The 26,485-nt window shown below is 48.7% G+C and overlaps 1 protein-coding gene across 7 annotated transcripts in view; it reads right to left on the bottom strand.

Annotated features, from left to right (window-relative positions):
* Positions 1 to 1,382: 1,382 nt before the first annotated feature.
* The window catches only part of DAB2IP (DAB2 interacting protein), a 270,280-nt gene continuing 245,177 nt past the window's right edge, over positions 1,383 to 26,485 (bottom strand). For 4 of the 7 annotated variants that reach the window (XM_066580282.1, XM_066580280.1, XM_066580286.1 and 1 more), the window contains 4 exons: positions 25,564 to 25,716; positions 19,105 to 19,307; positions 16,755 to 16,872; positions 12,211 to 12,912 (listed from right to left, as the gene is read on the bottom strand). In XM_066580282.1, the coding sequence (XP_066436379.1) occupies positions 12,745 to 12,912; positions 16,755 to 16,872; positions 19,105 to 19,307; positions 25,564 to 25,716 (642 nt within the window). In that variant the 3' untranslated portion in view covers positions 12,211 to 12,744. Of the gene's footprint in view, positions 2,435 to 12,210; positions 12,913 to 16,754; positions 16,873 to 19,104; positions 19,308 to 25,563; positions 25,717 to 26,485 lie in introns of those variants that run through there. The other 3 variants (XM_066580283.1, XM_066580281.1, XM_066580284.1) reach the window with 3 other exon arrangements.

The following is a 26,485-nucleotide window of genomic DNA, read 5'->3' on the forward strand; positions in this document are numbered from 1 at the left end:
TTGTGTAGTGGTCCAGGTAGGTACTGCAGGATAAGTCCCATTAACTTCAATAGGACTGCAGTACTAAGCTGAGCCACTGCACAATGTATAGCGCCATCTGCTTCCTGCAGGAACACTGCTAGAAGTGGGACAACCCAAACTCATTTTACAGGCATTGAAAGCGCCAAAGCACAAGATACTTGACACTTATTTGAAGCACCGAGACTTGTCTGAGGTGGCAGAGTAATAGTGGCCCCAATAGTTACCCTGTTAGTAAGCCCAGTAGTAATAGTGTACCCCCTTATTGGCCTCTGGCCCAGCAGACACCCACCAGGCATTTCACTCACCCACCCTGTAGCTCCAGTTTGCCGGTGGCAGTCACTGCTGAGTCTGTAGCCGCTGTCCTCTTCCCCCGTGGCATCTGCGTGCGCCCTTACTGTATGCATCACAGCCATCGGGGGAAAGATCAGCGGTCGCGGACTCAGCAGCGCTTGCCACTGCCGGCCTGCAACTGTAGGCTGGGAGAGTGAAATACTTGTCGGGTTGCTGCCAGATCGGGCACAGAAGGAGATTATGTTTTTATGGGCCCGTAATTACCAGCTGGATGGCAACATGCTGCCCCCCAAGGTCCTGTAGACTGCAGCCAGCAGTCTCTGGTTGCCTCACGGCAGGGGTGCCCCCCGTTGTCTATACTCAGGTGATTAATGATTGATTCCTGGGGGTCTGATGACTAGGATGCCAAGGGATCACAAGAATGGCGCATGCTGAGTCTGCTGGTGAATGGAGCCGTGATGCCCATACGTGTGACCACTGCTCTATTCACTAGAGCGCCTGGCTGTATCAGTCAGGTCCATAGAAGTAGATGGTGATATTGCTACCATATCTATCTGTGAGAAGAGGAGGGGCGCAGATGATGCATCCAGGAGCCTGTGGAATCAATGTGAGCAGCAGCACAGTCGGCTATGTACAGGAGCTGCACAGGTGCTGCAGCAGCACAGTCGGCTATGTACAGGAGCTGCACAGGTGCTGCAGCAGCACAGTCGGCTATGTACAGGAGCTGCACAGATGCTGCAGCAGCACAGTCGGCTGTGTACAGGAGCTGCACAGATGCTGCAGCAGCACAGTCGGCTGTGTACAGGAGCTGCACAGATGCTGCAGCAGCACAGTCGGCTATGTACAGGAGCTGCACAGATGCTGCAGCAGCACAGTCGGCTGTGTACAGGAGCTGCACAGATGCTGCAGCAGCACAGTCGGCTGTGTACAGGAGCTGCACAGATGCTGCAGCAGCACAGTCGGCTATGTACAGGAGCTGCACAGATGCTGCAGCAGCAATATGTGGCACCCGGATGTGCGTCTCCCCAGTGACCTGCAGCCTCCACCCGTCAAAGGACACAAACAACTGGTTAATTGGAGAAATCTTTATTTCCGCTGATTTCTGTGATGAGATTTGTAGGAGGAGCTTCTTCTGGGCCCCTGAACACGTTTTGTATCACAGTAGTTCTATATGCATAGCATACATGTAATATACACAGCAGGATATATGACCCATGAGCAGTTTACAAATGACACTGTCCTTGCTGATTTCGATGGAAGTCATCACCCCCTGCTGCTGCCACACGGTACTGCAGCTCTCCGCTCAGCAACGCGGTGACTGCGGTTCACCAGACATTCGTGTAAATGATAAAACCTTTAGGCATCGGCTCCGGGATGTGGCAGGATTTGGCAGATGGAGCAGAACTAGTTGTCTCACGCCTGATGTGAGTGTAATTATATTCTGACTGCAACCTGAGAATTATTTCCGTGCTGCCATACCCTGCGGACATCGGGGATCGCCGCGACCGATAAACCGTGTAACCGGCAGCAGTCGCCGTGACGAGGCGGAAGTGGCAGCAGAACATTTCGGGTACTATAAAAAAAGACTATAAATAAATGGAGGACTCTTCCTGTACACGGCGGTCATTGGAGGCGCTTCGAGGCGGGGGGGACGCCGCGGTCACAACAAGAAGCACGAATCACAAGAGACGTTAGAGATCCTCCTACTATCCATCCCCGCTCGCATCAGTCTCTGTAGAGTTAAAGCTACAAGAATGTACATTCTCCGGGGGTCCGATGTCTGGAGTTTGGCCCCCCTGAAAGCAGCAATCAAAGTTCTTACAGTTTCTATGTTCTCCTTTTGAGGTTTGTCGTCAGCTGCCAGGAATCTGTGCAGTAGTATTGGGGTCCGTGGTGTGACCCCCGTGTTTACGCGCCACCATGGAGCAGCTCCGGGTTAATCTACATTTATACCAGTAAATATGGTTGGTGGTCTCCATCACACACACACAGTATATAGTCCTCGCCCTGGGGGGGTAAGGGGCTGAACACGGCAGAGTCCGCAGGGAGTGGCTCCTGGTCTGGATTGTCCGCCGGTTTACATTCTTCACATTTCCCGAAATATAAAGTAATCTAAGGCAGACTGGGAAAGAAAAGAGACGGCATTTACCCAGAATCAGCAGCTGCTGCTCGCCCCCCATCACACCCCTGTGTAGAGCGGGAATACCGGGGCCCCCCAGTAAATGGCAGTAAGACCTGTCACTCTTGCTATAGAGCAGGCGAACTGGTGCCGGCTGATCAGAGTGGCCGAGCAAACCAGTAGCCCGATGTGGGCCGAATTATAGCACCGGACCCCATTATAGAAACTTCACCCCCCACCCACCTAAATGGAGGCGGGACTGGCATTAGGGTCCCCCCTGGAATGGACTTTAGTTGCAGAGGTTTCTTTGTGGTCATACGTTTGGGAATTGCTGGTATAGACCCAGCAGTGCAAGGCAGGGGGCAGAAGCCACTTGTCCTACGTTACACACTGTATGCGAAGTGGGGGGCTGTAACGCCTATCTCCTCCTGCACTAGAGGGCGGAAATTCATAGGGTAAATCCACCAGCTTGTAGTAACAGCTAATACAGGGTGAGGCAAAAGTCTGGACACACCCATTTATTGTAATAATGAAAAAATTGACTTCCAATGTGTTAAGTATTAATTCGGAGGGAGGCTAATTTTTTTTTCTTCTGGTGGCCATTTTGAACTCGGCCCTATTTAAATTGGCTTAGCTTTTTCAAATGGGAAAGGGGTCATGTGATATATCAGACTTGGCTATTTACTCATAAACACCCTGGAAGGGTCAGTTTTGCCCCATCTTTATGAGTTAAGTGAGGGCAAAGTATCACACAGTGCTTTAGATCAGTGTTCCCCAACTCCAGTCCTCGGGGACCGCCAACAGGTCATGTTTTCAGGATTTCCTCAGTGTTGCACAGGGGATGCCATTGTTGTCGGCACCTCAGGCCTTGCTACAAGTGTTCTTACTATAGGATATCCTGAAAACATGACCTGTTGGTGGTCCTTGAGGACTGGAGTTGGGGACCCCTGCTTTAGATGACCTGTTCAATGTGTCCACCATTGTGCCGGATGCACCTGGTTAAAGGCTTCATGAAGACGCTGAAGAACTGCGGGTGATATTTCTTCACAGCACTGAAGGACTCGCAGCTTCAGGTGAACCGTGTTACATATTTTTTCCCACATACAGAAGAGACTTTAACCCTTTCCAATCCACTGTCTGACGTCTAAAGACATTATGATTTAAGGCTGTACAGCTCCGATGGTGAAAGACATCCGTCGGGGTTCTCTTACTGTATATTGCCAGCCTTTCTGCTGTTGGAACCTATCCAATGTGTCACCTCATGCAGTACTGGCTTTAGCCAGCAGATAGCGCCGTTGTATAATGGCAGAAAAAGAGTAAGCCCCCCTAGGAAAACCGGGATACAAATTGGACTGGAAAGGGTTAAATGGCCCCAGAGATAAAAGCCCAAGGGTGTTAAGTCAGACGATCTCTATGCTCAAATCCAGTGGCCAGGGAATTGCAGTACAGCCATAGCAAGAGGTGCGGAGACGTAGTAACTAGAGATGAGCGAGTAGTGCCTTAGCAGAGTATCTCCCCGCTCGTCTCTAAAGATTCGGGGCCAGGGGAGAGCGGGGAGGAACGGAGGGGAGATCTCTCTCTCCCTCTCTCCCCCATGCTCCCTGCCGCAACTCACCTGTCACCGGCGCGGCCCCCGAATCTTTAGAGACGAGCGGGGAGATACTCGGCTAAGGCACTACTCGCTCGAGTAATGTGCCTTAGCGAGTATACTCATCTCTAGTAGTAACACTCATTGGGCACAGATGGGATTATGGCGCCCTCTAACGTCTGAGGGAATTCTCACTGTTAAATAATCCATAAATGCAAAAAGTCCCCGGATCTCAGACACAATTTACCAATTTTGCCCTTGCTCAACTCCTAAACAAGTAAAGATGGGACAAAACTGTCACTTCCAGCGTGTTTCTGAGGAAATTCTAGCCAAGACTGATTTGTCACATGACCCCCTTCCCTTTGAAAAACCTGAATTAAATATCGTGGAGTTCCACGTCTGCTGTAAAAGTCTCCTCTTCCAAAAAATGCAGCTTCCCTCCCAATTAATATTTTCACGCATTGAAGTCAATATTCTCATTATTACACCTATTAAATAGGTGTGTCCAGACTTTTGCCTCACCCTGTACTTTTCTGCTTTAGAAGTTTTGAGTCATTTGATGTTTTATTCCCCATTCAGGGCTAAAGTGAAGTTGACAATCTACTAGTCTTCTGCGACCAGGCAGCAGTGCATTGTGGGAGCTCTGGGGTCTCTGGTTTCAGTGTTGGGGCACAAATGCCACAAAGAACTGTTCCTGCTCGCACTGTATATATATATCTTGGGTTTTCGGGTTTCGATGCGTTTTCCTCTCCCAGTGCCCTTTTTTCCTTTTCAAAATTGCTGCATTGTCAATGAAAAAACCTCGTGTGAGCGCCCAGCAACCCGAGCCGAGCGGTGCAGCAAATCACCTGTCTGTGACCTGAGGACAGGCAGCACGGTCGACTTGTGTATCCCCTGATTATAGATTGTGAGCTCCTATGGTCAGGACTGTTACTCATCCCTCACCTCTCACACAGTTGCAATCAACATGATCCAACCCCCTTCACAAATTAGGTTTATGAAACTTAGAAACTTTCAGCAGTTTTTTTTTCTGCAAACAAAACAATTAAAACACAACAAGCAGTTTCTCTAAGGCCTCCTTCCCACGAGCGTGACGGGCTCCGCAGCGTAATATTACGCTGTGAAGCCCGTCACGGCGCCCCCCAGAGCCCCTATACTTACCTGCGGGAGATAGCGTGAAATCGCTTCCCCGCCCACCGCCGCGCGTCACCGCCCGTCACCGCCCACCGCCCTCGCGTCACCAGCCGTGTCACGTGCCCGGCCGGCCGTGTCACGTGACGCGGCCGGACCGCGTCATTTGGCGTCATATGACGCTCGGCGGTGGGCGGGAAAGCGTTTTTTCACGCTATCTCCCGCTGGTTACAGCGGGAGATAGCGTGAATGGACGGCTTCCATTGACTGCAATGGAAGCCGTCAGTGCGTACAGCCCGTCCTCACCCGCAGAAAATAGAGCATGCTGCGGGTGAGGACGGGAGAAATCGCGGCGCGTAATTCCGCGGTGGAATTACGCATCGTGAGCATTGTGCTATTAGGTTCAATAGAACCTAATAGCTGCGGGCAACGCAGCGGATTTTCGCCGCGAATTACGCGGCGGAAATCCGTTCGTGGGAAGGAGGCCTTAACACCACAAAATGTCCTGCAGTCTCTGAAGTATTCACTGCCTGACTAGAATCCATCATAAGATCTCACATTTATAAAGAAGGTGTTGTCCCAAGCGCACCTGATGTAAGTGATGGATTAGTGACATCAGGTGTCCTTGAGATAAAACACATCATCTTCCTGGACTGGCAAGGACTTTGACTGACATTTTATTATATGTTAGAAATATGGTTAAATCAAGAGAGACGTCCACTCTGTTCCCCTGTGTGTTGTGGTGCGTCCACTCCGTCCCCCTATGTGTTGTGGTGCCTCCACTCCGTCCCCCTATGTGTTGTGGTGCCTCCACTCCGTCCCCCTATGTGTTGTGGTGCCTCCACTCCGTCCCCCTATGTGTTGTGGTGCCTCCACTCCGTCCCCCTATGTGTTGTGGTGCCTCCACTCCGTCCCCCTATGTGTTGTGGTGCCTCCACTCCGTCCCCCTATGTGTTGTGGTGCGTCCACTCCGTCCCCCTGTGTGTTGTGGTGCGTCCACTCCGTCCCCCTGTGTGTTGTGGTGCGTCCACTCCGTACCCGTGTGTTGTGGTGCGTCCACCCCGTACCCCTGCGTGTTGTGGTGCGCCCACTCCGTCCCCCTGTGGCATATTTATATAATTTTGAGCACACTGGAGGTGATTCTGCTTGTGCTTTTAGGTCAGTAGAGGTGAACGTGTTGGAGTTCGGGCATGAAGACCTTCAGCGTTTAGTAGGCACCTTACTGTGCTGCTGCCACCAGGTCTTCCTGCAGGTCTTCTTCAGTCCCTGGAGGGTTTTTGAACACCTGCCTCCTCAGGCATCTGGTAGCACTGGTGATAGCGCCCTCTTTCTGCCACGTCCTGGTAGTACACCCAGTGTTCCTCTACCTTGTGAGCGGCTTCCAGCTGTACCTCTAAGAACATTCCCTTTGTATCTTTTTGTATCCTTTTTCCTGTTTCATACTTTAGACCGCTCTCTTGACTTGGCCATGTTTCTAACATGTATCCCAATGTCGTGGTCATAAAGCCTCTGCAGTCCAGGTATTTACGGCTCTTTCACACGGCGTTACAATTTTCGGAAGCTTGCATCGCGGCCGGAAATTGCATGAACGAGAGAAAACCGCAAGCAAATTGCGGTTAAATCTTCCATTTTCTCGCCCATTCAGAAGGCCAGAGAGAGACAGCTTCTCCCCCTCCCTATGCCGGCTGATCGCGGCAATAGAAGCTCCCATAGAAGCCTATGGGAGCTGCTGGCAAAGGGAGGGGGAGGGACTTTAGCAGCACTTGCCATGCTAATTTCCCTCCCCTCTCTCCCCAGCCTATGGGCGCTGCTGGGAAGGGGAGGGACTTTAGCAACGCGAGCCGCTGCTAAACTCCCTCCCACTCCTCTTTTCTGAAGGCTCTCATAGGGGGCGTGTGGATAGCGGCAGCCCCACAAAGCAGAAACTCACTTGACATGGAGGTCATGTACTGTGATGCGGTCGCTGGGTTGGTCATCGCGCTGTGTGGCCATAGAGAAGATCCTCGTGGCCAAATACCGTGCCATGTGAAAGTATTCGCCCCCCTGGTGCTTTTTTCCCTGTTTTGTTGCATTGCCACTTGCAATTATAATGGATTTGGCGACTGCGCTGAAGGTGCCGTATAGCGTCCTATATATGGATCCCTCAGTCTCTTCTGTATAGCGTCCTATATATGGATCCCTCAGTCTCTTCTGTATAGTGTCCTATATATGGATCCCTCAGTCTCTTCTGTATAGCGTCCTATATATGGATCCCTCAGTCTCTTCTGTATAGCGTCCTATATATGGATCCCTCAGTCTCTTCTGTATAGCGTCCTATATATGGATCCCTCAGTCTCTTCTGTATAGCGTCCTATATATGGATCCCTCAGTCTCTTCTGTATAGCATCCTATATATGGATCCCTCAGTTTCTTCTGTATAGTGTCCTATATACAAATCTTTCCATCTCCTCCCGAGTTCGCGCTGGCATCTTTGTAGTTTCCTGCTCAGTCGGTGAGGTTTGGCAGCTCCTTCTCTCTCCATGTGGCACATAGTATTAAGGCAGCACTATACAATCCTAAACTTTCACTCACGACTTGAAGGTTGTAGGTTCAATCCTCGCTTGGTTCAGGTAGCCGGCTGAAGGTTGACTCAGCCTTCCAGTAAATGAGTACCCAGCTTGGTGGGGGGGTAATAAATAAACTATGTGAAAGTGCTGCGAAATAAATTGGTGCTACACAAATAACAAGTCCCATCCATGTTGGTATATGGCACGCTGTAGAAGCTTACTCATCTCTCACCTGAGGCCACTTGCAGTCCTTCATGTTAATTAGTTGGACTGGATTTGACAGTCCAACTAGATTGATGATGAAGTGGCGTACCTAATGCTTGGGACCACCCATACCTGTATAAACCGTTAGGTCACTAGGTGGTATCTCATGAGGTTGAACACAGATGGAATGTTCCATTTTCGAAGGTGTCCGGGCTCTTACAATTCAGAGTGTTATGTTTACATAGGAGGCATTAATTATTGTGACCGGGATAGATTTGTCTGTGCGAACAGACCAGCAAATCCAGCAGGAATCACATCTCCAGCATGTCAGTGCAATGTTTTTTTTACCTTCCATGGTGTATGGGAGCAGAAGACCCACCAGATGCCTCCATTACCACAACGCCTCACCTGGGCTCATGGGATTGATGACTGGACCCTAGAGAACGGTCACCGTGTGGGCCAATGAGTCACAGTACCAATTATATGGGGCCAATAGTTTGTGTGTGGCGCAGACCCAATAAAACTATGAATCCCAGTTGGTGGTGGTTGGGTGTTCTCATGGCATGGGTTGGGTCCACGAGTCCACCTAAACGCATCATTAACCAGTGCCCGTTCTATTTCACTGGTGACCACTTGCAGCCCTTCATTGGTTTTCATGTACCCCACACTGATGGGATATTCCAGCAGGTTAATGCACTGTGCCATCAATCCAAGTTGTCCAGAATTGGCTAGAGGAGCATTCTAAAAAGTTCCTATGAAGGGTGCGGCCTGCATGTTCACCCGACATCAGCCCAATTGAGCATTGATGGGATGTAGCGGATAGGTCCATTCACCCCCGAGATTCTGCACCTACAAATACCCGGGAGCTGTGGGAATATCCAGACGTCTTCTGTCCACTTGTGGAGACAGTGGCACATTGAGTTGCTGCACTTCGCCGGGCTAGAGGGGTCCTACACGATATCAGTTCCGGTCCCATGACTTTTGGCCTGTTGGTGTATAAAGGGGGTGAATACATATGCACTTGCTACTTTTCAGGCGTTAGGTTTTTTTTTCTTCCATTTTATGGATATGCTCAGATGTAGCGGATATTCCAAACAGAAAATAAGTACAATTAGCCCAGCGGTTGGTTCAGGTCGCACGGCCTCATTTATAGAGGTGGGGTCCGCACTGAAAGTACCGATCATATACTGCCATACTGTGAATCTAAGATCCGCCCGCGGTCTGTTCCGCTGTGGATTTCAGGTGACGCTTTTGCACACCCTATGCTTGAGATCTTTAGAATCTCATCCTTGTGGCTCGTATTGTAAAAACTGCGGATTTGCTGTGGCAAAATTCTGCAGCATTTCCCCTCGGCGTGGACGGACCCCGAACCGGCGGGTGATCCTCTCCGCTCCTCTACAGAAAATCCACATTATTGCAGGTTGAAATGCAACAAAACAGGGAAAACACAGAGCGTGGGACGAATACTTTTGCAAGCCCTCAATGTAAATAGGGTCATTCTCTGTACAGCGCTGCAGAATATGGTGGTGACATATCAACATTAGGATATATGGGGATAACCTGAACTCTACAGTCAGGATGCGTTGCTGATCTACCGATATCAATCAGGGGACAAGGATGTAAGCAGGTCCAAGCCTTGTAGGTAACGGTCCCCTCGCCTCCTGCAGGTAACGGTCCCCCGGCTCCTGCCCATGACACTGCAATAAGGACTGCTGCAACTTAGTGACTTTGTTCCAAGTGATCAGTGATTGCAAGGATCTCTGCTTCCTGTGAATGACGATGATTTTTGCCGACGTCCGGACCTCGTCCTGCTTACTCGACTTCGGTCGGAAAACTTCCGTAGGCTTCAACTATGTAGAGCTGTGTGCAGGGGCAATATGGAGGCATAAGGACTCCCCATGGTCCCGTCCTAAACAAGCAGCCACCATTCGGTCTGTTGAACAGATGTGGGGAAACGTGCCGCAGAGTAAGAAGGTTTTCAGAAATACAAGTGCTTATAGTTTATTTTTGTCTTGTCCATTAACAAAATGCAAAGTGATGGAACAACCGAGAAATCTAAATCCCATCCATATTTGACGTGACGCCATTTACCTTCTTCTAGGTACGCTCATACACAATCAGGGATTTGGGAGGATTATAGTCAGGGGTATGAGTAACTAATTATACCAAATAGGTGGTAGTGATCTTCATTTTCATATGGAGGTTGGAACTGTCATTAACTGGAACAAACAGCTGTGTAGGAGGCTTAAAACTTGGCGAGGATCAGCCAAACTGCTACAAAGGTGAGGTTGTGGAAGACAGTTTCCTATCACAGGCGATAAGATACATCATGGCCGATTGTGCACTGTAACAAAAACCAAACTAGTTCCACTGCATCAGCGAGGTCTCTCCCAGGCAAAGATTTCACAGCAGGCTGGGGGTTCAAGATGTGCTGTTCAAGTTCTTCTCAAGTGTGGCTGACGAACGGGGCGATATCCCGAAAGCTCGCTGTAACATCATGTATTTTTGTTAGCCATTTAAAGGTCTCATATCTACAAGATTACTTGGTTTCTCTCACTGAGAGCAATCACACTTTACCGGCTAACAGCACCAAACCTTTTTTTCACAGTCCTTTTGAAGAAGCACAAAGAAACAGGCCACTTTGAGGACTGTAGACGCTGATCCCTCTGCACTGTGACAGCCCTTCAGATATTTGTAGACCGCTATTAAGTCTCCTCTCAGCCTTCTCTTCTGCAAGCTAAACATTCCCAGATCCTTTAACCATTCCTCATAGGACATGATTTGCAGACCGCTCACCATCTTGGTAACTCTTCCCTGAACTTGCTCCAGTTTGTCTAGGTCTATGTGCCCAGAACTGGACACAATATTCCAGATGAGGTCTGACTAAGGAAGAGTAGAGGGGGATAATGACCTCACGTGATCTACACTCTATGCTTCTCTTAATACATCCCAGAATTGTGTTTGCCTTTTTGGCTGCTGCATCACACTGTTGACTCATGTTCAGTCTGTGATCTATCAGTACACCCAAGTCTTTTTGACATGTGCTGCTGCTTAGCCCAATTCCTCCCATTCTGTATGGTACAATAATGAGTGTCTGCAGGTAGCAGCGAAGCATTGTGGAGGCTCCTAACAAGTTTGGGCCTTACAATAAATGGACTTGGGATATTTGGTCAAGATTAATGGTGTTCTCAGTGCTGAGAGATACAGGCAGATAGTTATTCCATCATGTGATCCCATCAGGAAGGAGTCTGATTGGATGGACGTTGGGGGTTGTTGTCCTGCTGCAGAATACATGTAGAGCCAATGTCATAAGAACTATCTTCAGCGTAAGGAAGAACAAGGAGTCCTGGAAGTGGTGATTTGGCCCACAGAGCCCTGATCTCACATCATCCAGTCTGTCTGGGATTACATGAAGAGACAGAAGGATCCACAGAAGATCTGTGCTTCGTTCTCCACGATGTCTGGAACAACTTATCTGCGGAGTTCCTTGAAAAACTGTGTGCAAGTGTCCCTAGAAGAACTGATGCTGGAGGTAAAGGGCGTCACACCAAATACTGATGGGATTACATTTCTCTTTTGTTCGGTCACTTTGCATTTTGCTAATTCACAAAAATAAACTATTAGCACTTCTATTTATGAAAACATTCTTAATTGCAGCACTTTTTTCACACCCGCCTAAAACATTTGCACAGCCCTGTATGCCATCTGTCTGCAGGCACCACTCTGCTGACCCTCCGCACACCCCAACAACCCACCGGTCTGCTGAATACTACAGCTACCGCCCCCGTGTTCTCCCACACTTGCACTTGCATTTATTTCCGGACTTCGCCCCCCTGCGGCCGGCACGTAGGTAGTGATGACATTGGGGTTCAGCAGCCGGGGAAGACAATGCCGTCACGTCATCTCTACAGGCCCTGAGCACGAGAGGTAACCCTATAAAACCGCCAATGTAATGTGTAGCATGCGGCTGCCGCCCCTCCGGGTCTCAGTTTTGGGTTCCCTTCTCTGGTCTCCCCCCTTTTTCAGAAGTCTGGGAAACTGAGGTCTAAAATCTAAACTACTGTACAAGTCTGCGCTGATACAACTCTGCTAGATCTCGTGCCTAGTGCAGATGATTGGGGAAGGGGTATCTAACGTTGGGTCTGGTTTCCTATTTGGGGGGGCCTCATTCTATAACATGGGCAGAGGGGGTAGCCCCACGATTCCTGGAATGAAGGAAGGGTCTGAGAGTGGCGCCCCCCTGTGTTCGGTGTATGTCGGAGGGCGCCGCGCACCTTGAACCCCTATATAATCTGCAGACCAGGGGACACTTGTTCTCATAAAGCATCTTTATTCCACAGGTAAATGTACACAGTCCACCACAGACACCTGGAAGACGTCCTATAGCCTGCTGACACTTGTAGTACGCATGATCCGCGCTCCAGGGCCGGCTGCTGGTTAATAGGGCCGCTGGCAGCGGGAAGGGCAGTGTAATCTCCGACTATAATAGGAATACACTGACTGGGGAGGGGGCACTTACTTTCTGTGGCTATAGGTTGTGTACGGGTAGCGCAGGTCTGGCCATAGATCCTGTGAGCTGTGACAGTAGCAGCAGGTTTTAGTGTTTTGCGGACCGCGCTCGCGGCGGTCAGGCGGGCTCTTATATATATATATATTTTTCTTTTACCCCTCGGGGCAGAATTTGGCAAAAGTTCTCGGAGGAAATAAAAATCTAACATTAAAATAATCTGCTGATCGGTAACAGGAACCGTATACAAATAATCTTATGGCACATCATATTACAACATCTGCGCGCTCCCACAATGCATCAGTCCTGGGGGGAGCCGCCTGCCACCGTCCGACCGTTAACAATTACTGCTGTTTCTGAACTCGCCGTTCTCTGTGATCTGTAATTTAGTCGGGTTTGTGGGCGAGATCCCGTTACGGGTTTGCATGCTGTACCTCTCTTTCAGCTGGGTTAAGGCGCTCATGAGCCGGGCGTTGGCGGCGTCCAGCGAGGCGATGCGCTTCTCCTGCAAAGAGAGAACAGAGGTGAGGCGGCGGGCTACAGGGAGGGACCGTTCTCTGTACGCAGCCCCCCTGCCTTACTGATACCCCCCATCGGCCTGGAGATCAAGCTGTGTTCGGTCTCTTTTACTAGGCCCCGCCCAGCCGAAACGGGGGGAGGAGTTCTGACACTTTCTCGGACTCTTGGGGTTTCCCTATGAATCGCGCTTCCTACGCTGGCCTTAGGATGTGCGCAAAACTTTTTGATAGCCGTTTACTAAACTTTTTCTTTGAGACGGGGTGACCAGAATAGCGCTCTTCTAGCGTTGTGTATGTTTGTTTTTCCAGACGACGTCGCTGCTTTGATACATTGGACTCTTACGGACGGAGCGATGATACATTGTCTTTTTTTATACTTTTAATAAACTTTTTTACATTAATTAGAAGAAAAAAAAAAGCTCGATCCCCCGAGAGGACGTGAACTTGCAATCATCCGATCGCTCCCGCCGTGTAATGTAATAGCATAGTATTATATACCACATTATACCGCAATCTATCAAGCGACACCACAGGCACGGCTTGATGGGCAATCAACCATGGCAGTGCTGGGGGCCTTCAAAAGACCCCTGGCTGCCATGGCAACAAAATGGCACCTTGCGATCTCATCACGGGGGGGCAGTTTAGGACCCCGCAAAAGCGATCTGGGGATTTCAATGAAGCTTTCAGAACGAAGAGCGGTATATATAGGGTTAATGCTGCGTTCACACGGATCGCGGTGCCGTTCAGGGGTCAAATAGCTCAACACAACTAATAGAACAAGCGGTTTCTCCATATTCTACACACAACGCAACTTTTACCGACTCCTGCAGTCCCAGAACCCCCCCCCCCCCCCCGCCAGCGTCTCCAGGACTCAGGGGAGCAGCGTTAGCGGTTATGGCCGTCTGCAGGCGGGATGTACAGCCAGAAAGAATCTCAGCCTGTTCCTCATGGACAACGGTCTGCAGGTCACTGGAGGGTTATTGATCACCTGCCGCCTCAGGAATCTGGTGGTAGTCAGTGATAGTGCCCTCTTTCTGCCATGTCCAGGTACTGCAGTCCGTGTTCCATTAACTTTGAACTTGTGAACGTCTTTAACATTCACTTTTGTATCATCTCTTCTATGACTTTTTGGACTGCTCCTAGTTCTAACATCCAATCAAATGTCCCCGTCAACAAAGCCCAAACCAGTGCCACTACTTGACGGGTTTTATCTCAAGCACACCTGACATAAATAGTGAAGCCCTTGATTAGTGGTATCAGGTGTGCTTGAGACAACAGCTGCTTTGTAAATGTAATGTACGCTCTGAAGGCTCCTTTACACGGGCGCTGCGATCGCATCAACAAGAGGCAGTCGCGACTAAGTCATAGCTGCATCTCTCTTTTTCAGTCTCATTTAGACGGCCGAGCTGCAGCGTATATACCGGGGAGGAGAGTTCAGCTCTGCTAAACTCTCTCTCCCCCTCTTGCCAGCTGCCGGCAACGGGAGGAGGCAGGAGCTAGAGTGCTAAACTCCCTCCCCCTCAAGCTGCCGGCAAGGGGAGAGGGAGGGAGTTTAGCAAAGCGAACTGCTGCTAAACTCCCTCCCACCTCCCTTTTCTGGCAGCTCTTATAGGCTCCCTTAGGAGTCTATGGGACCGGCCGGCGTAGTCCGGCAAAAGATGGGTCAACAAAAAAAAAATCTCTTATCTGAATAAATGCATCGCAGTCCAACGCTTCAGATGGCAAAATAACCGTGATAAGACACTCGTGCGGCAGCCTTCACACGGGCGCACTTGTGCGCAATACGCAGTGAATAGAACCCCTTGATTGCCGCGCGTTCATACGCGTATTTCTGTAGCGCAAAAATAAGCAGCGTTTGTGCAGAGAAAGAAGACCTCAAAGTAATGAACCATTTTTAAGGGCTTAAAGCATCTGTACGCATTTTTTGCGCAAATACACAACGCCCAACATGCAAAAATATGGCGCACATACGCTCGTGTGAGACAATAATTCTGAGATTGCAGCGGTCAGTATATGTGGCGTTTTGTTGTGAATTTGGAGAAATCGCTTCCTCTAACAGCGCGACGAACACAATTGTTTGACTTGTAAACAGGTAAAAGTTTGTAAATTTGACAAACTTTATTGTAATAATGGGGGGGGGGGGTCTGAATAATTATAAAGGCCCATTTAGACACAGTTTTCGCTCAAAATTTGTTCAGGGCCGTCTTTTGAGCGATAACCATTGCGTCCAAATGCGCGGACATCATGCAGTTTTCGTGCACGACTCGTTTCTCGCACAATTCTAGTTTTCTAGAATTGAGCAATGAACTATCATTGGTGCAGGCTGTTATCAAAGTCGGCAGCGCTGATCAGATTGTTTCAGCTCGCGTCCCGCTGGTAGTTCACAGTGGGACGTGAGCTGTAAGCGTGGAGAACACTACAGCTCCTTGCTTATGCAAAACAGCTGTATTGTTCGCCGAGCGATAGTGGCGGTGTCCTGCTCCGCCTGCATAGCTCTTTAGTAGCTACTACGGCCCTATTTGCACTGATAGATGATCAGTTCTGAGTGATCTTTTTTTGCATACTAATTAGCTACTATAGAGCTATGCAGCCAGAACGGGACACAGCCGCAGCCCCTAATAGAAGAATACAGCTGCTTTGCATATGAAAACAGCTGTAGTGTTTTTTGTGCTTACAGCCCGTACCCGCTGTGAATTCACAGCAGGACACAGGCACAGAGAATCTTATCAGCGCAGCCGGCTGATAACAGCTGATCGCTCAATTCTAGTAAGCTAGAATTCAGCGATTAACGACGACTCGAGCACGAAAACTGCCCGATGTCCCTGCATTTAGACAGAACGAGAAATGCTCAAAAGACAGCTTTGAGCGATTCTCGTTGTGTCTGAAAGGGCCTTTAGCTACTTAAGAGTTATGCAAAGATGATCACTCAAAACTCCCACACAAACTGTCGTCTGAGCGATCATCTGTCAGTGTAAATGGGGTCTTAATTGCCTCCTCAGAGATCTCCCGCACTCGGGGTTCGTTATCTTCCTCATCTCAGAAGTTCTACAACAGTAATGAAGCAGCCTAGATTTTCACAAAACGTTTCCCCTTTTCTGGGCGCAATCCTACGGAATGTGTGAAGTGCGTCTGGAAGCCGTCAGGATTTAGGCGGGTTCTCATTGTTCAAGGTTCACGCTTAAAGCTGGAGCTTTTGGCCATCTGGCGAACACTTTGTAGGACCGCATCCCCGTCTGCTGGAAGGCATTGGCCACGCCCCTTCGCAGCAAATCACGCCAGTTTTCAAACTGACAAGTTGGCACAATTTTTTTTGCGCAAACACGACCTGCGTTGCGATATTCAACTTTTCTACATTAGAAACCCGATGCGATTGGACCGCCACTCCGGTCACCCAGCGACCTCCTGACCCCCGGGGGTCACCTATCATCTCTGCTGATTTGGGCGTGATAATCCGCAGATGGCGGCACGTTCTGGTAACTCGGGGCTCTCGGAATTAGTTTGTCCAGCGTCTCGATCCTTACTTCTAGAACGTGGTGACAACCCCCCGCCCCCCTCCCCCCCCATGTTCTCACGCCGCTGCAGATGTAATAAGGACGCTTCTGTGTGACAATTATTAAATCATAGACGAGAGGCGTGAAATGTGCGAGCGCGCCGCGACATCTCCTGATTACCATCCATGATTAACGTAGGGAGCGGACGCGGATCCGACACGCTCATCACTTTATGCTTATTAGCGGCCCGGAAGGAAGCGGCGTGTTCAGCGCTGGAGAGCTCTGCTGCACAATATAGGTTAACCCTTTCTGTGACGCACACGTACGAAGCTTCTCACCTGGGCGTCGATGATCTTCTGCTTGGAGTCCACTGCCGCCTGCATTTCCGCGTGGTCCTTCTTTAGCTCCTCCTCCACGGACATCAGCCTGCGGCAGACACAAGCCCTGTTATTCCATCTGAAACGTCACACGAGACACAGCGAGGTAGAGCGGAGTCCGAGCATGGCTTCTGGGCAGAGCGGAGCATGAGCGATGGAGGCACCATATACTGCAGGTGAGGTGCATTGTGGGAAGCGCCTCCATGTTTCATGATGAGCTCCATACAATATAGATACAACTGAGTGATTGGTGTTTACAGCGCTGTACAGGGACTACTGGACACTCTAGGAAGTGCGCTGTGTGTAGACCATGTGACCTATATGACAGTTCTAGGACAGCAGGTCCGTCCCGGTCGCCATCAATAATATGATTATGGCCCGCTGGGGCGTGCGACGCTGACATTTCCCGGTCTCTATGGGCATGCTCACACAGAGGACTTTTGCTGTTGAATTCGCACCAACTCCAAGTCACATCTGCGCCAAATAAGCATTCCGTTACTTTCACGGTATTGCAGACCGTTGAATTCAATGAGAACCTGCTGCAGTACCGACCCGGGCCTCCGCACCGACCACAGTGACAGCGGGCCGGGAATCCCTGGTGGATCCCCGTCGGTCATCGATAGAAAAAAAACGTAGAATTCCGGCACAGCGATCTGTAGGGACCGCTCTTATGCGATTAAAGCGTGATCCGCAGTTTATGAAAAGTGCTCCAAGTTTCTAACAGATTGTGTCGCCGCTCCCCGTAGTTTCCAAGATCCCCGCTTCTTATCCGGCTGCATTCACGCTGGCGAGCGCGATATCCGGCTTACCAACGTGCATCTTACACACTGATGCATCACTGCTGTGAAATTGCGATCCTTGGGCGCGCTTCACGCTTTTAGTGGTTCGCAAGTGTTTGCCATCACATCGCACGGCATGCGATGTCGTTAAGGTGGAGTTCATATTTGCGCGAGTTTCTCGCAATGCAGAAAACTCACGGGAGATTCTCGCTGGTGTGCATGCAGCCTCAGTGGATGGAAACCCATCCTGACGTAGTCCTGCTCACAGCTGGCAGGTTGTCACAATGTATCAGCACAGACAGTCCTCTGTCAGACGAACGGTCGGGAGAGAGATCCGCCGCGCTCCGCTCGCAGAGTATTGCCTGTCTACGCTGATCAAAGACTCTCAACAACTGTGGCAGCGGACTTGGTCAAGACAGATTTCCAGCCTCTTGAATTCCCATTCACTGACAACAAGCAGAGATCTTGGAAGTATAAAGGAGAAGATTTATTAAGAAACTCTATATGCCAAAATCCACTGGAATAAACTACGCCAAATTAGTAAGAGGCGACACAGCTTAATAAATTTGGCGCATCTTCTCCCCTAAAAAAGACTGAATGCAATCTGCGCCATTTTCTGTCTGCCACATTCGCCGCCCCTCTGTTATCTCTGCGAACTTTTTAGAGAGAAATTAGGGCGTGCGCCACGATTTGACTTTTGTGCACTATAAAACTGGCACAAATCATGTGATTCTTCCCCATTAGGAACGGCCGCACCTTCCTGGCTACACAGATGTCTCTGTAAGGCGCCGACTACAATCCTCATCCTCCACACGGCGACAGATGGAAGGTATTATAGGCGACTGATGTCCAGATTTGGTTCTGCAGCATGCACATTTGTACTGCATCCAGCAGGTGTCACTCTTGCTGCAGCGCCGACATAGTCGGCAACTAGTAGCCTGCAGATGAGGTGAGTAACATTCATACGCCGTTCTACCGCCCCCTACGTTTAGAGACACGCGGCCGAAGTCTGTCTCGGAGTCAAGCTAGATGGACCTGAGAGAGTCTTGCGCGACTTGTATTGTCAGCACACGGGCACGAGCCCGCCTGCTGCCCGATTATCCACGGGCACGAGCCCGCCTGCTGCCCGATTATACACGGGCACGAGCCCGCCTGCTGCCCGATTATACACGGGCACGAGCCCGCCTGCTGCCCGATTATACACGGGCACGAGCCCGCCTGCTGCCCGATTATACACGGGCACGAGCCCGCCTGCTGCCCGATTATACACGGGCACAACACGCTCACATGCATTAGTAGGTCCTATATAGTATAGTCCGTGTGTAAAGCCTCAAAGGCCACAATGGGGGTCATGTGCTGCCCGTGGAATACACAGACAGCACATGGCCCCCAAAATATGCCAGTGTGCCGCAGGCCTTAGACGTAGGTTTCCCTGCACTGCACCCCGGGATGGGCACGGACACAAGGTGATGGCGCCACCTGCTGTGTGTTAGGCTTGCCCCGTATCTCGGGGTGCTTGTCCCCTCCTGTACCTGCTTATGATCCCTTTCATCTGCATCTCCTTGTCCTCCTGCTGCCTGCGCAGCCGCTCCTCGCTCTCCTCTAGCCGCGCCTGGTACTCCAGCAGGATCTTCTGGGTCTGCTCGTCTTGGCTCTTGCAGCGCGTCTCGTACTCCTCCAGCTTCTTGTTGGAGAGCCGCAGCTTATCCTGCAGGACGAGGATCTCTTGCTGGTACTGCAGGCAACAAAAGAGTGTTAGCGAGCGGCCCGCTTCCTATATGCCCCCCTCATAGATAACCTAGTTAAAGGCTACGTGTCGTCAGAAAATGACCTCTTGTATAATCAGCTTGTAAGCTAAACATATTTAAAGGGGTTGTCCGGTTGTAAACTACTGAAGGCCTATCCGGATTGGCCATCAATGCTAGATCAGTGGGGGGTTTTGGTGCGCTTCTGCAGAGAGTCGATTCCTGCAGGAAGCAGATAGCTCCGTTCTCACTGCGGTGGCCAGGCTTGGTATCATATTGAAATTCATGGGGGCTTCGCTGTAATGCCAAGCCCAGCCACTGCAGTGGGAATGGAGCTGTCTGCCTCTGAGAAATTATCTCCATGTAGGATCACACTGGCTAGAGAACAGTTGATTGGTGGGGATCCCATTAGGCTATCAATACTAGATCAGCAGGGATCCGCTGATCTGGATAAGCCTTCAATTATTTACAACAAAAAAAAATCTTAATTTTTAATGTCACAATCCAAATTTAAAAGATTCCTAAAATCTTGCAGTTCTCACATCGACCACTAGGCCTAATAGATTTACACACCTGTTCTGTAGAGAAACGTCTCGTTATCATCACAGGCAGAATTAAAATGAGGCGACACCCATATATAGCTAACAGGGTCCACCATTCACAATAAGTAATGTCACAGCTCACCTCCTCCCTGTGCAGGTCACACAGCATGCCCACAACACACTCTCATATAAGTCTATAGGGGATGGTCACAGAACCCCTCTTACCCCTCCCTGCACAGGTCAGAGAGCACGCCCACAACCTTTTTTCCATAGAAGTCTGTAGGCAATGGACACAGCTCACCTCCACCCCCTCTCAAAAGCATGCCCGCAGAACACTCGCATAGAAGTCTATAGGGGATGGTCACAGCTCCCCCCTTACCCCTCCCTGCACAGGTCAGAGAGCACGCCCACAACATTTTTCCATAGAAGTCTGTAGGCAATGGACACAGCTCACCTCTTCCCTTTCCCAAAAGCATGCCCACAGAACACTCCCAAATCTATAAGGGATGGTGATATCTCCCTCCCTGCAGCACTCTCCCATAGAAGTCTATAGGTGACTGCCACAGCTCTCCTCTTCCCCCTCCCTGCACAGATCACAAAGCACATCCAGAACACTGTCCACAGAGTCCATGCCCGTCTGTTGTGTCTATGGTCGATGAGGCTGCTGTAAGGCACCTTTCTAAATGCTGTTAACTGCGATTCAGGCAAGATGGCCGCCCCCTGCAGGCAGGTACAGGAAACAGAATAAAAAAAAGCTACGATCAGAAAATAAAACCGAAAAATGGAAATTGCGTTACTTCTGCTTTATAGGCGATACGTCCTCGTTAATAAACCTGGCGCTCCGATGCGGACGTGATACTGACCCCCCTGATGATATAGTAGCGCCCTCTACAGGGAGGAGGGGAAGGCACCACCCTGGAATAGTGGCTAACAATCAATCAAACTGCAGCATTCCGCAGGGTAGACAGATGGAACCTCGGATCGTCACGGAGAACGTTCTTTGTTACACGGTTTGTTTAGTCATTTCGCAGCATTTTCTTAAATCAGAAACCAGAAAGATTTGTTCTAAATTACCAACAAAACCCAGAGTGAATGATGTCAGCGCCTGCAGCGCTCCGGAGGGTGCGCCCGCCCCCATAAGACCAGAGTAGTTGCTGATGGCGGCCAGCACTGCAGGACCTGCAGCGAGAGCATGGGCGCTGCGCTCTGATTGGCTAACAGGAGTAACGCACTTTTTTCCCCCCTTTAGTGTTGAAGTTTTATGATCTGTTCCTCATGTAAGAACCGAAACTTCAATCCCCACAGTGTATAAAATGTGATACCAAGCTGCTGCTGACGGAACCGCAAGGGTCTCTGTGGTAAAAGGGTGGTCAGAGGTGAACGGTTATGTTCAACACATTCTCCATGGTAAAAAATAACAAACAAGCTGATACTCGCCTCTCCTGTCCTCGGCTCCGGGACTCCTGTGATGTACTGCTTACAGGCTGCAGCAGCAGCTGCTAAGGATGTCATAGAGCTGCTGCAGCCTGTAAGCAATACATTACAGGAGACCCAGAGCCGACGACACGGGACTTGCAGGGAGCCGGGAGAAGCAAATATGAGCTGGTTTGTCATTTTCTTATGCTATATGGAACATGTTTTAACCCTTTGCAATCCAATTTTGATTCAGGGTTTCCTAGAGGGCTTTCTCTTTCTGCCATTATACAATGGCGCCATCTGCTGGCTAGAGCCAGTACTGTGGTATGTGACATGCTGGAGAGGCCCCAGACAACAGAGCGGCCAGTAATTTACAGTAAGAATACCCTGCCGGACGTCTTCCGACATCAGAGCTGCACAGGCTTCAATCAGAATGTCTTTAGACGCCAGACAGTGGATTGGAAAGGGATAAAGCATAAAAATTTACTCCTGACACCCCGTTTAGTTTCTCTTTAACCCCTATTCATGGATCGCCCTGAGAACTTGTGGTTCTTGTGACAATATATAGCCAAAGCTGAAACATAAGTTGCCAGTTTATACTCTTTGTGCTGCAGTATAGATGTGTTCTTCATTGGACGTACGGTCGGCTCGCCGCTGCCGTTTACTTGTCCCAACGTGACTTAGGCAATCTGTGTAGCCCATTGTAATCTTTTGATTGTCGGGCTGCACAATTAGCGCAGGCATACTACAATAATAGCGTAGTGCACTGTGCCAGTCAATTTAACGACGAATACATCTGTATGTGCCGTCCATGTCCCCATCAGAGAAAACAGACCTGCTACGAGGCTTAACCCCCCCCCCCCCCTTGAGGACATTTTTTTGATTTTTCATTTTTGTTTTCTCTTTCTCACTTTCAAAAAATCCAAACTTGTTTAATCCATTGACATCGCTGTATGAGGGCTTGTTGTTTTTTGCGGGACGAGTTGTATTTTTCCATTGTACTATTTAATGTACCATATAATGTACAAAAAACTTTTAAAACTTCTAAATGGAGTGAAATGGAAAAAAAACACAATTGCACCTTTTTTTGCAGTATCTTGTTTCTACAAGATAAAAATGACTCAACTCTTCTCTGGGTCGGTATTTGCAAAAGATACCAAATGTGATTCTCCATCGTTACAGCTGGGTAAAGACTTTCTGAGGGATGGCCTGTGGTTCCTATTAGTGCCACTTTGGGGTGCATAAAACTTTTTGATCACTTTTTATTTTTTCTTGGAGAAGAGGAAACCTGGCAGCCTATATTTTTTCCTGACGACATTCACCGGGCAGGATAAATAAGGCACCGGGTTAACAGACTGGATTTCTATAGATACAGCGATGCCAAATACGATTTTTTGGTATTATACATAGGAAAAGGGTTTTAGAAACTTTTCATTAATTTTTAAAAATAATTTGTTCAAGTCCTCATCGGGGACTTGAACTGACGATCCTCCGATCACTTATGCAATATACAGCAGTACTTCAGTATTGTACTATATTGTATTTCTTCAGGAATTTTATTCAAATGTGCCACAGGCATTTTAATAGCCAGAAATACATGACAACCCTGGGGCCCTCATAAGGCCCCAAGCAGCCAGGACACCCGAATGGGAATCTTACAAAGTTTCTCATTTTAGAGAAATCCCTTTTTCTCCAGCTCTCAGCCCCTCCCCCACTGATCTCTTTGTAAATGTACTGATAAAAGCTGTTCACACAAGTCATATACTGATGGATCCGGTTATAGCTGCACCCATAGAAGTATAGAGAAAAGAGAGGAGGTGCATATAGAATAGACACACAGTTGTAGCTGCAGCATTGAGTAAGTGATTTATCCCACCCAAGTCTTGATTCACATCTACACTGCTCAGTACTGCTGTACACCGTCCTCCATAAGGATATGTCTGTGTGCTGCAGAGACATATAAGAGTAAGATCTCCTGTTCTCTAGGAGCAAAGTGTATGAAGACTTCATAGTCTCACCCACCCACCTCAGAGATACAGATCAGAAGAGATCCTGCTCTGTGTGCAGTGTATGTAGATGAAATAGCAGCAGTCTACCCCCACCAGCTCAAGGAAGACTGAGAATTATAAAACACGGCCCGCAGAAGTGAAAACCGCTGAATAGAAGTCATAATAACTAGATATATTGTTTAAAAACACAGCAGTTTATTGTATTGTGTTACATACGGCTTTAAAATTCCATTCACAGCAAGAAATGCAAGCAAAGCGTGATGGTGTGCAGGAAACGTACGGAGACGCCGCAGCAAGTAAGGGTAGCAAGCAGCACACTAAACAGAGTTAGGCAGAATGCAAAAAGTCACCTCAGTGCAGACTGTAGCATCCGGTGTGACTGCATCCATGCGAAGTATACAAATGAGAGATGAAGATGGGCTGTGTTAAAGGGGTTGTCCACTTCTAAAGTACCGATGGCCTAGCCTCAGGCTTGCTGCCTGGGAACCCAGATGATCAGCTGTTCATTGGGCCAGAGTACTTGTGTGCAGGAAGCAGACAGCCCCGCTCTTACTGTGGGGGTCAGGCATCATATTGCAGGGAAAATTACCATTCATTGCAATGAAAACTCGACCAGCAATACTCAGCCTGTCCACTGCAATAAGAACGGCGCTGTGTGCTTCCTGTACAAATCAGGTCAGTTAAGTGAAATGAAAAAAAAACAAAAACAATTAATTGTGCCTTTTGCTCTTTTGGGTTTCATTTCTACTGCGTCCATGGTGCAATAAAAATATCTTTCCTACGGGCCCGTGTGCTTACGGCAATATCAAATTGATTACAGTTATTTATTTTTTACTACTTTTAAAAAATGTTGTTAAATTAATCTTTGTTGCCGTGTTCTAACCCCCATAACTTTATTCTTACGTTGACGGAGCTGTGTGAGGGTGATTTTGTGTAACGGCGTACTTTCTATGGGTACTATTTGTGGGGTACATATGACTTTTTGATCAATCTTTATTCAATTGTTTTGAGAGACGGTACAACAACAAAAAAAATCTGCAATTCTGGCATTGTGTATTTTTTTCTCTCGAGGTATTCACTGTGTGATAAATAGTTTGAACTTCTTTTTATTAGTCCCCATAGGGGGCTTGAACGTGGAACAGTTTCATTAAAGAATATACTGCAATACTTTTCTATTGCAGTATATTGTACTTTTAACATTTGCCTATTAAGCCCTGCTACAGAGGGGGTGGAGTCACCTCATCTACTAGCCAAATCTGCAGTCAATGTGGCTTCTAAGGGGTTAAATGGCCCTAATCAGTGCTAGTGACTCACAGTTCCCAGGCTGACTCAAACAATTCTCTGCCCCCGGTGGGCGCACATGTACATCCTTTTGTGCAAAGGGGGCTTTTCCAGGCAAATGCCATTGATGACCTATCCTCAGGACAGATCGTCAATAGTTGATAGCTGGGGATCAGCTAATTATCTGACCTGCTGTCAGTGCAGTAGGGGCCAGACATAGTCATCAGGGTCGGAGCAGGAAGTCTGAGAACTTCTGCTCGGACCCGAATGTGGAGCTGAAAGTGTAAAAGGCAGCTTTGCTCTTTTTGATCTCAATGGGAGTGAAGTCGCTCTGCGACTTCCTGCTCCGACACCCGCTGACAACACCCCGCCGCTGCAGGTGACAGTGGGCCGGACTAGTGGCGGTTTCCTGGAGATCAACTATCGAAGACCTATCCAATAACATTCACTCGGAAAATCCCTTTAATACAGTTAGGGTCTGTTAGCCACACCCCTTTCTGCTAAATCCCACCTGCTGGTCAGAAGTGAAAAGTGCAAAAAAAACACAAAAAAAAAACAAAACAAAAACACAAATTGGGCCAAAAGTAGTGACTTTTTAAACCACACAAAAAGTGGTGCAAATTGAGAAATTTGAGTGCTTTTTTCCCCCTCACCCCAAACTACAATGCAGGGCGTTGACCCCATCAGTTTTTCTTTTACCTGCATGGGTGCGGTCACACACTATTTTTGGCGTCTCTACTCACCATCTTTGGGGATCCTGCCCATACAAGGACTACAATAACCAGAAGACTACACTTGCTGCGGTGAATCTGCCTGAGAATGGCGCCTCTCCGTGGGGCCCATGCGAAATCACTATATGTGAGCCTGCGCTATCATAGCTCTCCTCTCGCCTGTGTAGTGGTCAGCACACACCTCTGGGGGCGCTGTACCCGATAGTGGCAGCCTGTACTATCACTTGAGACACTGAGGGCTCTTTTGGGTTTTTAGTGTTTTTTTACCTTTTCTGCTTGGCTCATGTCTTCCTTAATCCTGCTCTTATCCCTGTGCTTGATATCTGGCTCAGAGCTTTCATCTTCTAAAAGCTGCATATTCATATTCAGCAGCCAAGCAGCTGTGCGGTCCAGGGCATTGGGGTTCACGGGTGAGGGGGCCTAAAACAGAACATACAACCGTAACAAAAGAAAACAATGAAGTAAAGAAAAACATGAGACTGGCAGCAAAAGAAAGATGGATTATGAGGTTAATTGCAACAAGCGGCCCTTCTGAATAACCTCGCACCCCGCGATGTCGGCGCCGGGGAGAGGGACAAGAAAATGGAGCTCGGCTGCACAGATCGTTCAGATGGTTGGCCACACAATCAATATCTGTCTGTGGCGCTCTACACTGTCTTACTGTCCTGGACCGACCCCAAGTGGGAGGGGCCGACAACGTGGCGCATATAAGAGCCCATTCGCACCAACGTGCTTTCGTGTTTGGAGTAGAGAAATAGAATTAAGATGAAAATAAATGGATGTTTCCTCCCCGCGGCTTTCAATGGGTTAAAAAAAAAAAAAACTAACAAAAAGCCGCCGCGAAAAGCTTTTAGTTCACTTTGCTTCTCTTTTTACTGGAACAGACGGCGCTGCGGACCGTGTTGGGCTTTCAGTTAGAATTTCATCTCTTAGTACCGTTTTTAGAGCAGAAAAACAGAATTAAATGTTTCCATTTTTTTGTCACATTAGTTTCAATATAAAAAAAAAAAAGAAGAAATTGGACACTTTGTTTGTTTCCATTCCTTTATTGTCCTTTTTTTACGGAACACGCGGTGCGGTCCGCAGCGCTATTTGTTCTGGTTAGAAAACTGAACTAGAACGGAAAACATTCCATTTTTTTTTCTTTTAAAGCCATTAAAATCAATAGAGAAAAGTAACGGAAACGTTT

Source organism: Eleutherodactylus coqui, chromosome 10 (genome assembly GCF_035609145.1).
Source record: "Eleutherodactylus coqui strain aEleCoq1 chromosome 10, aEleCoq1.hap1, whole genome shotgun sequence".
In the NCBI taxonomy this organism is placed as follows: Eukaryota; Metazoa; Chordata; class Amphibia; order Anura; family Eleutherodactylidae; genus Eleutherodactylus; species Eleutherodactylus coqui.